This window comes from Heterodontus francisci, chromosome 9 (assembly GCF_036365525.1).
Source record: "Heterodontus francisci isolate sHetFra1 chromosome 9, sHetFra1.hap1, whole genome shotgun sequence".
NCBI lineage: Eukaryota > Metazoa > Chordata > Chondrichthyes > Heterodontiformes > Heterodontidae > Heterodontus > Heterodontus francisci.
In genome coordinates this window covers 80,706,415-80,719,738 of record NC_090379.1, presented here as the reverse complement: position 1 = coordinate 80,719,738, position 13,324 = coordinate 80,706,415, and the positions used below count along the sequence as shown (strand labels likewise).

Sequence of the window (13,324 nt, the reverse complement as noted above, 5' to 3'; positions counted from 1 at the left end):
TTTTGCATATTCTGATAGACAAAAAACAAGAGTACATAATTCTGACATTTATGTAAAGCATTAAAATAGAATACAGTTTGTAATTTATTTCTACTTTTAGTCAGGAAAAGAGTGTGATATTCAGAAGCATTCTGCCATAGTGAAAGGAAGACAACTGATTGGTTTGTACCAGGCCATTTGTGAGAAGGTTAGGCAGACAGATTCAAAGCAAGCAATTTCTGTGGAAGAAGTAACTGTGCCCCACAAGGTAAGGCATTCAGAAAATAATTTATTTTCTTTGTGGATGTGATATATGAAGAACATTACCAATGCATAACTATTGTTTATTTATGTAGCAAATTAAACAATAGACTCCCAAAAGGCTATTTGCTTTTTTTAGCATGCCATCGGCACCATTTTTTTTTTGCCTAGTAGCATAAGTCATTTCCAAATGGTTAAGAATGAAACTCATCCTGCCAGATGACTGAAGTGCACCTAGTGCTCAAATTTCCTGGATCAAGTTTTTTTTTAAAAAAAATTCATTCATGGGATGTGAGCATCACTGGCAAGGCCAACATTTATTGCTCATTAATAATTGCCCTGAAGAAGATGATGGTGGTGGTCGTGAGGCGCCTTCCTGAACTGCTGCAGTCTGTGGTGAAGGTACACCCATGGCACTGTTGGAGAGAGAGTTCCAGGATTTTGACCCAGCAACAGTGAAGAAACGATGACGGTGGTGTGTGACTTGGAAGGGAACTTGCAGGTGGTGGTGTTCCCATGCATCTGCTGCCCTTGTTATTCTAGGTGGTAGAGGTCACTGGTTTGGAAGGTGCTGTTGAAGGAACCTTGGCGAGGTTCTAGTGCATCTTGTAGATGATATACACTGCTACCATTATGTGGTGGTGGGAGTGAATGTTTGTTTAAGGTGGTGGATGGGCTGCTGATCAAGCAGCCTGTTTTGTCCTGGATGGTGTCCAGCTTCCTGAGTGTTGTTGGAGCTGCACTCATCCATGTAAGTGGAGAGTAATATTCCATCAAACTCCTGACTTGTACCTTGTAGATGGTGGAAAGGCTTTGGGGAGTCAAGAGGTGATTTACTTGCTGCAGAATTCCCATGCTCTAACCTGTTCTTGTAGCCACAGTATTTGTGGTTGGTCCAGTTCAGTTTCTGGTCACTGGTAACTCCCAGGATGTTTATAGTGGCAGATTCAACAATGGTAAAGCTGTCGAACATCAAGAGGAGGAGGCTAGATTCTCTCTTGTTGGAGATGGTTATTGCCCACCACTTGTGTGGTGCGAATGTTACTTGCCACTTATCAGCCCAAGCCAGAGTGTTGTCTAGGTCTTGCTGCAAATGGACATGGACTACTTCAGTTTCTGAGGAGTTGCGAATGGTACTGAACATTGTGCAATCATGAGCAAACATTCCTCAGTTCTGACCTTATGTTGGAGGGAAGGTCATTTGATTAAAGCAGCTGAAATGGTTGGGCCTAGGACCCCACCCTGAGGAATTCCAACTGCAATGTCCTGAGGCGGAGATGATTGGCTGCCAACAACCACAACCATCTTTCTTTCTTTGTGCTGGGTATGAAACCAACCAGTGGAGAGTTTCCCCCCACACCGATTCTCTTTTGACTTCAATTTTGCTGCGGCTCCTTGATGCCACACTTTGTCAAATGCTGGGTTGGTGTCGAAGGCAGTCTCTCTCATCTCACCTCTGGAATTAAACTTTTTTTCTGTCCACATTTGGTCCAGGGTTGTAATAAGGTTGGGAGCTGAGTGTCCCTGGTGGACTTGCACAATTATTCACAAACTGAGGAACAGATTTGGGACACAAGTGGTGGGAGCATAAAATTGCATATAAATTAAATCTATAAGGATGAGCAAAAATTGCTGAAAAAGCTCAAAAGCAATCTGAAACCATTAGCAGCCTACCAGAAGTCTGAAGCAGAAGGTGATTGAGAAGTGACAGGCAAGTATGAAAGTAAAGGAATTGGGCTACTAAAGTGGTAGGGTTGTTGATTGAGGTAATTGTATGATGCCAGGTACCACCCCATGAGTCCACATTATAGCATGCCTGGAAGGGGATGGATGCCAGTACTGTCACTGGCCATACCAGCCCTGTGGTATTTACCCCTATCTGAATTTCGAGGCATTAATTTCATACTATTTTGTTTGTTTTCCCTTTTGATTTTAGGAAAAACCATCCCAGACACTGCAGGAAAGACTGCAATATTTGCTGAGTGAAGAATCAGATAATCAGGAAGAAAAGGAAGTATGTTTCGAAGGTCTTTATATCTTTTAGCCCAAGTATGTAATTATCATTTATCTCAAAGACCCAGTTTTAAATTCTTCTTGGCTAATGTATCAAGTTTTATTCTAGGAGTAGATAGCTCAATATGCAAATAGAAGCAAAATACTGTGGATGCTGGAAAACGAAGTGCTGGAAATACTCAGGAGGTCTGGCAGCACCTTTTCATCAGAATCACCGACCTGAAACGTTAACTCTGCTTCTCTCTCCACAGATGCTGCCAGATCTGCTGAGTATTTCCAGCACTTTTGTTTTTATTTTAGCTCAATAGTCATCTCTACAGACAAGCCCAAGTTGTAATGAAATGTCAGCGTTTGATGATGAGGATCATGGAAAATATCATCTCCAAATATCAAACCAAGTTGTATCTAATGAAGAATCTGCATATATTCAGAAACCTATTCGAAACGTCCCTATCAATATGTAACACCAACTAAGGTAAAAGCTACAGCAAATGCTGTAAGTCCATTTCAGTTCATCTGTGTGATCATGATGAACAAATTATTGTGAATGTTCTAGTATATAAGGATTTTTGCCAGATCTCTGTTTTGCTTGCCAATTCTGTTATTTCCCAGTCTGATTCTATGCAATGTGTTAGAATGGACTAAAACTGCTAGATCAGTGGGAGCGGAGTGGGTGTAGTGATCAATTAAAGTATTATAGCACTGGAGAGGGTTGATTTATAGTTGGTGAGTGTCAAAGACAGAGTTTATTTGCTTAGAATTAAGGAACAATAGAGTAGCAATCATGCTACTGGATGAATACTGTAGACCAAACATTGGAAAGGAGATGGAGGAGCAAATTTGCTGGAAAATTTTACAAAGATGCAAGTACTACAGAGTAGTGACAACTGGGGAGGGGGGCTTCATTTATCCTAGTATAGAGTGGAATAGTAACAGTGTAAAGGACAAAGAAGGGAGGAATTCCTGAATTGCATACAGGAGAATCTTCAATTTACTTCTAGTCCAATGAAGAGGAAAGCAGTGCTGAAATTAAGTTTCAGTGGATGGGCATTTGAGTGAACAGTGGTCATATCATCAGGTTTAAAATAATCATAGAAAAGAACAAGGTACAATCAAACATAAAAATACTTAACTGGAAGAGGCTTAACTTCAGTGAGTTGAAAAAGGATCTGGCGCTGATGGATTGGAATCAAACATTGGTAGGCAAAACAGTAATTTAATAACGGGAGGCCTTCAACGTTGAGGTTATGGGTACAGAATGGACACATTCCCATGAGGGGAAAGGAAGGGCGTCCAAAGCCAGAGCTCCCTGGATGCCTAATGATTTAGAGGCTAAAATGAGACACAGAAAGGAGGCGTGTGACAATTGTGAGGTTCATAACACAGTAGAGAACTAAGTTGAATATAGAAAAGTACAGAGGAGTTTTTTTTTTAAAAGGAAATAAGAGGGGGAAAAGGGAGAGTTTGAGAATAGATTAGTGGATAACGTAAAAGGGAACTCCAAAAGTCTTATAAACATGTAACTAGTGAAAGGGTAGTCAAAGGAAGGGGCTGATTAGAGACCAAAAAGGTGTGGCTGCAGAGGGTATGGCTGAGGTACTAAATGAGTACTTTGCATCTGTCTTCAGTAGGAAAGAAGATACTGTCAATGTCGCAGTAAAGGAGGAGGCAGTAGCCATATTGGATATGATAAAAATAGATAAGAGGAGATATTTAAAAGATTCACAGAACTCAAAGTAGAAAAGCCACCTGGTCTGGATGAGGTCCATCTTGTGTTACTGAGGGAAATAAGGGTGAAAATTTGCAGAGGCTCTGGCCACAAATCCAATGCTCCTTGGATATGGGTTGGTGTCAGAAGACTGGAGGATTGCAACCATTTTACACTCCTGTTTGTTTTATAAAAAGAAAAAATGGGGAGAGGGATAAGCCTGGCAACTACAGGCCAGTTAGCTTTGTGTCACTGAGACAATAATCTGGGACAAAATTAATTTCCATTTGGAAACATATGGGGACTAATAAATGAAACTCAGCATTTATTAAAGGCAAATCGCGTTTGAGTAACTTGATAGAGTTCTTTTGAGGGTAGTGTGGTTGATGTTGTGTATCTGGACTTGTAGAAGGAATTTGATAAGAGTGCCACATAATAGACTTGCTAACAAAAATAAAACCCATAGGATTAAAGGGGCAGTGGCAGCATGGGTACAAAATTGGCTAAGGGACAGAAAGCAGAGTAGAGGTGAACGGTTATTTTTGACTGGAGGGTGTAAGATTTTTGTGGCTTTAGGGACGTTGACTAGTCTCGGACCCACAAGGTGCAGACTCTAGTATTCTTAAATCAAGATAGAGATTTTATTGAGCACAGCAAGAATTTACAATGCAATACATAACGGCAGTAGCCAATCAGTGAAAACTTTGGTTCTTGCTTCCAGAGTCACTGTGACACAGTCTTCTCTCCAAGTATTTCAACTGTTGACTGAGTCCATCATCTTCAAGTTTGTGTGCATTGATGTTTCTGAACTTTCTTTTATCCTTCACCGCAGCTTCCTTCAAATCATATTAGTCCATTTTCCAACATAGCTTATATGATTCGTCAGAATTGATGTCATTGTCCATACTTTGTCTCTCTGCTAGCAGGTACACACTAACAAATGGCTTCTGTTTATTTAAACAAGTGCTTACAAAGTTTCCAAAGATCACATTTAATTGTGTTTTCGTGAGGCTATTTCTGCTATTGTACTAAAGCAGACACACTTTTTCACAATCTTTGCAATATAGCATGCAAATATACATTTATAAAAGCAAACATAATTTCAGACATAAGGTATACAACGTAACTATAATGTAATGCATTGAATAACATAGTACAAAATATAACTAGCTATTCACTAGTGTAACTGTATCATTTCCTATAAGCATCCATGAACACAAGAATTCGGCGCAGGGGTAGGTCACTCGGCCCCTCGAGCTTGCACCGTCATTTGATCTCATTGTGGCCTCAACTCCACTTTCCTGTCTGTCCCCCATAACCCTGGACTCCTTTTGTCGATCAAAAATCTGTCTAACTCAGCCTTGAATGTATTCAATGACCCAGTCTCCATTGCTCTCTGGGGAAGAGAATTCCAAACATTAACAACACTGAGAAAAACATTTCTCCTCATCTCCATCTTAAATGGGAGACCCCTTATTTTTAAACTATGTTCCCTAGTTCTAGACCCCCCCACAAGGGAAAACATCCTCTCAGCATCCACCCTGTCAAGTCCCCTCAGGATCTTATATGTTTCAATAAGATCACTTCTCATTTGGATATAGGCCCAAACTGTTCAACCTTACCTCATAAGATAACCCCTTCATCCCAGGAATCAGCCGAGTGGACCTTCTCTGATCTGCTAATGCAATTATATCTTAAGTAAAGAGACCAAAACTGTGCACAGTGCTCCAGATGTGGTTTAACTAAGGCCCTGCACAGCTGTAACAACATTTCCTACTTTTATACTCGATTCATCTTGCAATAAATGCCAACATTCTATTTGCCTTCCTAATCACTTGCTGTACTTGCATATTAACTTTGTGATTCATGTATCAGGACACCCAGATCCCTCTGTACTGTGGAGTTCTGCAGTCTCTCTCCATTCAAATAATATACTGCTTTTCTATTCTTCCTGCCAAAGTCAACAAGTTCACATTTTCCCACATTGTGCTCCATCTGCCAAATTTTTGCCCACTCACTTAATCTATCTAAATCCCTTTGCAGACTATTTATGTCCTGCTGACCGCTTACTTTCCTACCTATCATTGTGTCATCAGCAAATTTAACAACCATACTTTCGGTCCCTTCATCCAAGTCATTGATGTAGATAGTAAATAGTTGAGGCCCCAGCACTGATCCCTGTGATACTCCACTAGTAATGGTTTGTTAATCTGAAAGTAACCCATTTACGCCTACTCTCTGCTTCCTGTTAGCCAAACAATCCTCTAACCATGCTAATATGTTACCCCTACACCATGAGCTCTTATTTTGTGTAGTAACCTTTGATGTGGAACCTATTGAATGCCTTTTGGAAATCCAAGTACATGATTTCCCTTTCACAGAGCCATGTTGGCTTTGCCTGATTTTCTAAATGTCTTTCTATTACCTCCTTAATAATGGATTCCAGCATTTTCTCTGACAGATGTTAGGCTAACTGGCCTATAGTTTCCTGCTTTCTGTCTCCCTCCTTTTCTTGAATAGAGGTGTAATATGTGCTATTTTTCAATCTGCTGGGACCATTCCACAATCTAGGGAATTTTGGAAGATCACAACCAATGCATCTACTATCTCTGTAGCCACTTCTTTGAAGACCCTAAGATGCAGACCATCAGGTCCTGGGGACTTGTCAGCCTTTAGTTCTAATATTTTTCCTAGTACCTTTTCCTCTAGTGATTGTGATAGTTTTAAGTTCCTCCCTCCCTTTTACCTCTTGATTTTCAAGTGTTCTTGGGATGTTTTTGTGTCTTCGACAGTGAAAACAGACACAAAGTACCCGTTCAATGCTTCTGTCATTTCCTTGTTTCCCATTATTAATTCCCAAGTCCCACTGTCTAAGGGCACTTGAGTTACTCTTTTCCTTTTTAAATACTTGTAGAAACTTTTACTATCTGTGTTTATGTTTCTAGCTAGCTTTCTCTCGTACTCTAATTTCTCCCACATTTTTTTAGTCATTCTTTGCTGGTTTCTAAAATCTGCCCAATCTTCTGACCGACCATTAATCTTCGCTGCATTGTACACTTTGTTTTTCAATTTGATACTATCCTTAATTTCCTTAGTTAGCCTTGGATGGTGTATCCTTCTCATAGTCTTTATTTCTGAATGGAATGTATCTTTGCTGAGAGTTGTGTAATATCTCCTGAAATGTCCGCCACTGCTTCTCTACTGTCCAATCTTTTAACCTATTTTCCCAGTTCATTTTAGCCAATTCTGCCCTCATACCCTTGTAATTGCCTTTATTTAAGTTGACTTTGACCCACACTTCTCACCCTCAAACTGAATTTCGCATTCAGATCATGTTATGATCACAGTTGTCTAGAGACTCCTTTACTATGAGGTCATTCATTAATCCTGTCTCATTGCACATTATCAGGTTTAAAATAGCCTGTTCCCTGGTTGGCACTAGAACGTACTGCTCCAAGAAATTGTCCCGAATATACACTATGAACTCATCTTCCAGGCTACCTTTGCCAATCTGATTCATCCAATCTATATGAAGATTAAAATCACCCAAGATTATTGCGGTACCTTTCTTACAAGCCCCTATTATTTCTTACTGCATACTCTGTCCTACAGTGTAGCTACTGTCAGGGGACCTATAAACTTGTCCCCACAAGTGACTTCTTTCCTTTGCTACTTCTTACCTCTACCAAAACTGGTTCTATATCTTGATCTTCTGAACTAAGGTCATCTCTCACTATGGTACTAATGCCATCCTTAATTAACAGAGCCATCCCACCACCTTTTCCTAGTTTCCTGTCCCAGCCTTGGTAACCTTGCAACCACATCTCTGAAATGGCTATCAGGTCATACATATTTATTTCTATTTGTGCTATCAGTTCATCTATTTTGTTACAAATGCTGCATGCATTCAGATACTGAGCCTTTAATTCTGTCTTTTTACCATACTCTGGCCTTATCTGCTGGTGCACTCTTCAGTTTATATGCCCTGCCCCTTCCTGCCACACTCTGGTTATCATTACCCTTATTGCTCCCCTGTTTTATTGCCTTGTCCTTTCTTTTCAATTTACCACACTCCCTTCATGGGATCCTCCCCGCCCCCTAACTATTTACTTTGAAGTTCCAGCATGGTTCAGGTGAAGACCATCCCAAGGGTACAGCTCCCACTTTCCGCAGTACAGGTGCCTGTGCCCCATGAATTGAAACCTATTTCTCCTGTACCAATCTTTGAGCCACACATTTAACTGTCTAATCTTATATACCCTATACCAATTCGCTCATGGCTCAGGTAGTAATCCAGAGATTATTACCTTTGTGGTTCTGCATTTTAATTTAGTCCTAACTGCTCACAATTCCTAAGCAGAACCTCTTTCCTAGTCCTATCTATATTGTTGGTACCCACATGGGTCACGACAACTGGATCCTCGTCCTCCCACTGCAAGTTCCTTTCCAGCCCTGAGCAGATGTCCTGAACCTTGGCACCGGGCAGGCAACACAACTTCTGGACTCTCACTCTTGACTGCAGAGAACTATTTATCCCCCTGACTATACTAGACCTACTATCCCACTTTAAAATGTAGCAACTCGTGCATTCTGCAGCAGACCACAACTTGCACAATTTCATTTAAGCAATACAGTAAAAACCAATTAACAGAGCAGTTTATTAACCCCTTAGTTTGTACAAGGGAGGTGTGAAGTGATACATTTTGGTAGGATGAATGAGGAGAGACAATATGAACTAAATGATACAATTTAAAGGGGCAGTAGGCACAGATACCTGGGGGTGTCTACACACATGTTTGAATGTGGCAGGACAAGTTGAGAAGTTTATTTTTTTTTTAAAAACTGGATCCTCGGCTTTATAAATAGAGAAATAGAGTACAAAAGCAAGGAGGTTATGCTAAACCCTTATATAACACTGATTAGGATCACTTGAAGTTTTGCACCCAATTTTGGGCACCACAATGTAGGAAGGATATCAAGGCCTTGGTGAGGGTACAGAAGAGATTTACTGCAATGATACCAGGGATGAGGAACTTCAGTTATGTGGAGAGACTGGCAAAAACTGGCATTGTTTTTCTTTGAGCAGAGAAGGTTAAGAGGAGATTTGATGGAGAGGCTTAAAATCATGAATGATTTGATGAGTAAATAAAGGGAAACTGTTTCTAGTGGCAGAAGAGTTAGTAACCAGAGTACACGGATTTAAGGTGATTCGCAAAAGAACCAGAGGTGACATGAGGGAACATTTTTATACACAGTGAGTTGTTGTGATCTGGAATGCACTGCCTGAGGTTGGTGGAAGCAGATTCGATAGTAACATTGAAAAGAGAACTGAATACATATTTGAAGGGTAAATATTTATGGGGCTATGGGGAAAAGCACAGTGAGATTAATTGAATAACTCTACCAAAGAGCACATAGGCACGATGGACCAAATAGCCGCCTCCTCTGCTGTATCATTCTCTGATTTTATTGAAATAGGTATTCAAAATAGTCAGAATTAGACTTTTACATCCTCATGACATTTCAGTGCACTTTGTAGCCAATGAATTATGATGAAGTGTTATATAAGCATATTCTTGGAACCGAAGTGGGAGGAGTGCACTGTCTTTTCTAGTCCCACTTCTCAGGTCACAACATGTATTTTAAAAATGTTTACCCAGTTACTGATTCAGTCAATCATATACTGTACTCTTTATCCCAGAATAAAATACACCAACCAGGTTTCTTTAATAAATAACAAAATGATCAGTTTATTATCAAACAAGACTTATCCAGTAACTAAGCAAAGAATTAACATAGATTGAAATATAAAGTTCCCTTTTTAAAATTCCACACACACACACACACCCACTCTCTCACACACACACACTCACACACTCTCTCTCTCGCGCACGCGCACACACACACACACACACACACACACAGAAATTCTCTCTGCAGAGGTGTGTTATTTAAAAAAAAAACTTTGGCCAAATACTTGTTAATTCTTAAAGAAAAAAAGAGATGATATGGAAGGAAGTCAGTTGTCCCTTTTAGTTTGGCATCTGGGTATATGGAGACAGGTCACTGGGATCTTTTCTAAATCAGTTCTTTTCAGGCGGCATTGAGAATTAATCTGGCAGGTTTTTCCAGCTAATCAGGAGAGATGCAGCACCAGGGATTTTAGCTCTCCCACACTGGATCTTTGTAGGGTTTCTTCAAAGAGGTAGAGAAAGAGGTGAACTGGGTGGTTTCTTTTTCCTTGGCAGGCAAAACACCAACTGTCTTCAAAACAGTTCACACCCCAACTGATTTGAAAACCATATGCAAACCCCAAACAGAAAGTCAACCTCCAAACCTCCATAAACCTTGACCTGTGGTTTCTCTGTAAACATCTTCCCCAGGTCACCAAGGTTTCTGTTGTTTACTGAGCCCAAAGCACATGATTTCCAGGAACGGTGGTTTTCAAACAACATCTCAGTATCCTTTCAATGAGCTGTTAACAATAACGCAAAGTTCAGCATTTATGAAATCTTCAGCCTCCCAATGAATCCATCTCTGCAGTTTAAATATGAGTCCTCAAAAAATACTTTAAAAATATAAAAGCATCTTCATAATATGTGCAGCATTAAATTTGTGTGCAGTCAGTTCCCATGCACAGCAATGAGATAAATGCCCCCCCACCCCCCCCCCCCCCAACTGCTCTTCTAAGAATAGTGATATGGATTCTTTTACATCCACCTGAACGGTCAAATGGGGTCTAGGTTTATGTCTCAGCTGAAAGCAGCACCACTAACAATGTAGTACTCCCTCAGTATTGCAGTGATCAGTTCCAAGGCTGGATTCTTCTTGCAAATGGACTGGCTTGATAATTCAAATTACGACTTCCATTCTTGTGTCATGATGTTACTATTGTTCACTGTGTAAGGGGCAAATCTAATCTATCGATGGTCAATATTAAGATTTTGGCACAGCTATCATATTGGTTTCTCTAATCCAGCCACCAGCTAGAACATTTTGGCTTGATAATGTAATATTTGTGGTTGTTTACAAAAGACCCACCATCACCTACACTACATTTTAGTTATAAGCCCTTGGGATATAATCAAACCTGTGAAATGCGCAATGAAATTCTGATTGGACCACTTTGTAATAGTATGCTTTTCACTTTTGGTTCTTCTGAGGTATGCAAATGTTGCAGGAAACAAATATTCTGGTGCATTAGGAATGCCATCAAAGCACACAATAGATAAAGCTGGACTGGGGGATTTTTGATCATATGCTCTGTGCACCTTACACTCACTCTTTTACTTAGGGTTGATACATATTTTATGTCAGTGATCACTCTTACTCATATCACTTAACTGTCTTTTACTTATTAACCTGAAAAATAATTTGAATGTACAGTAGATATCCATCAGTGCAAGTTTAATCTACACATTACACTTAATCTGCAAATTGTTTTCATGTATTTTTGATAGTCATTGATTTTGAAACATTACTTAAAAGTCTGCTGATTGCAATTGATGCTGTCTCACACAGCATCAGGAAAATGAATGCTGCCATGGATTACTTTAAACCTAATGAAAAATAGAATCTGGACAATCCATTAAACATATCTGGGTTACTTTGCGCTAAGCTTGATTTCCCTTTAGCCTGGAATAAAGATAAAATTAATAGACTATAACACTGATCGAATTTCCCTATTAAGCTTTTTAAAAAAAAAAAAATTGCCAAATGAAAATAAGGGATGGCTGCATTGTTAATTTGTTTTCATTTTCCATGCATGTGGCTATAATCAAATTCCTCCCATTAACAGTCTGGATGTTACAATTAGCGGCGATGGAATGGCACTGGCCACTGACCTCTAAGATAGTTGCCCACAAAGATCTAGTGATCTCTGACATGGATTTCCCCTTTCCTGACATCAGTTTGAATCTAGCGCCAAGTTAAGGGGATCTCTAGGCATCCAGCAACAGTGATGTCATCAGTCAGGGTAAGCAGCCAATCACGTTGAAGAATTCTCGCAACAAACCAGGAAGTAAATTGCACTGATTATCCTTCACTTTTAATCACTTTACAGGCAGTGTTACAGCCAAGGTGGGAGGAGTGCACTGTTAATTCAGTCCCACTTCTCCACAGGTCACAACATATATTTAAATTTTCCCACTTACTGAAACAGTCAATCAGATACTCTATTTTTCCCCAGAATAAAGCACACCAACTAGGTTTCTTTAATAAACAACAAAACTATTCATTTATTATTGGTTAAGACTTGGTTTATAATAAAGTAAACATACAGGCAAATTGAAATATTAAAGCCCCTTATTTATCCTAGCTCTCTCTCTCACACACACACACACACACACACACACACACACACACACACACACACACACACACACACACACACACACACACACACACTCATACATACACAACCGGTTAACCAGGAAAAAAAGGGATTTTTGTTTACTGGTGTTACAAAGAAATAGAAGAAATTAAAAAAAAAAACATGCTGAAAAGAAGGTATGGAAGGAAGTCCTTTGTTTTGGCGAGGTGTCCCAAAGGCAAATAGGTGGCTCTCAATGTGATCTTCTGAGAACAGTTCTTTCCAGGCAATGTTGATGGTAAGTCTGGGTAGGCTTTCCAAGAGATGCGGCACAGAAAACTACAGGCAGGCTTTACAGTAGGAAGCAGTAACAAGTGTTTTGTTAGCTCTTATAGCAGTAATGTAGCAGTAAAGGTTTTTTTCAACTCCAGGAGGAAATAGTGAACACATTTGATGCAGCAATTCTTTTCAGGAGAGAAAGATGTCGGCTGTCTTCCCCTGGCAGGCACACAGCAACTGACTTTTTGTAACAGTTCAAAATGAAACCAAAACTGTTCAGAAGCAAGTTGCATTACAACCATAAATCTTTGCCTGTCACTCCTTTGCAAACATTTTTTCCCAAGTCAAAAGCACAACCCCTGATGTGTTATTTGGACACAGGTGCCTTCCAGTCTGTTTACATTTCACTCAGTCCCAAACCTTCTGTTGACTTTTTTAAAAAAAACATGAAGTTCAGCAATCTCCAGATGAATCAATGCCCATAATTCAACTATAAGTTCTTGAAAACATATTTTACGAAAAAAGCCAGACGAAATCTCATAACAGTGAAATGAAGATTGGGATATACACATGGGGTTAAGGTATAAATTGAAAGATCCTACAGTTTAAAAATATACATTATTTTAAAAATCTGTGGAATGTTTTCTATCATAATTGAGATTGCCATTTAAAAAACCCAATTCCACATCATCCAACAAGACCTATCTTTTTCAAGGACTTTTACAGCAAGACTAATAGCGTAAAAGTGAAAGTTCATGTCCATTCAAGTGATT

The 13,324-nt window shown here is 39.6% G+C and overlaps 1 protein-coding gene across 1 annotated transcript in view; it reads left to right on the top strand.

Moving 5' to 3' along the window:
- LOC137373870 (uncharacterized) overlaps positions 1–13,324 on the top strand; it is a 144,840-nt gene that overhangs the window by 20,837 nt on the left and 110,679 nt on the right. The window contains exons 5-6 of the mRNA XM_068039375.1: positions 101–247; positions 2,177–2,254. Coding sequence (XP_067895476.1) covers positions 101–247; positions 2,177–2,254 — 225 coding nt within the window. The remainder of the gene's footprint in view (positions 1–100; positions 248–2,176; positions 2,255–13,324) is intronic.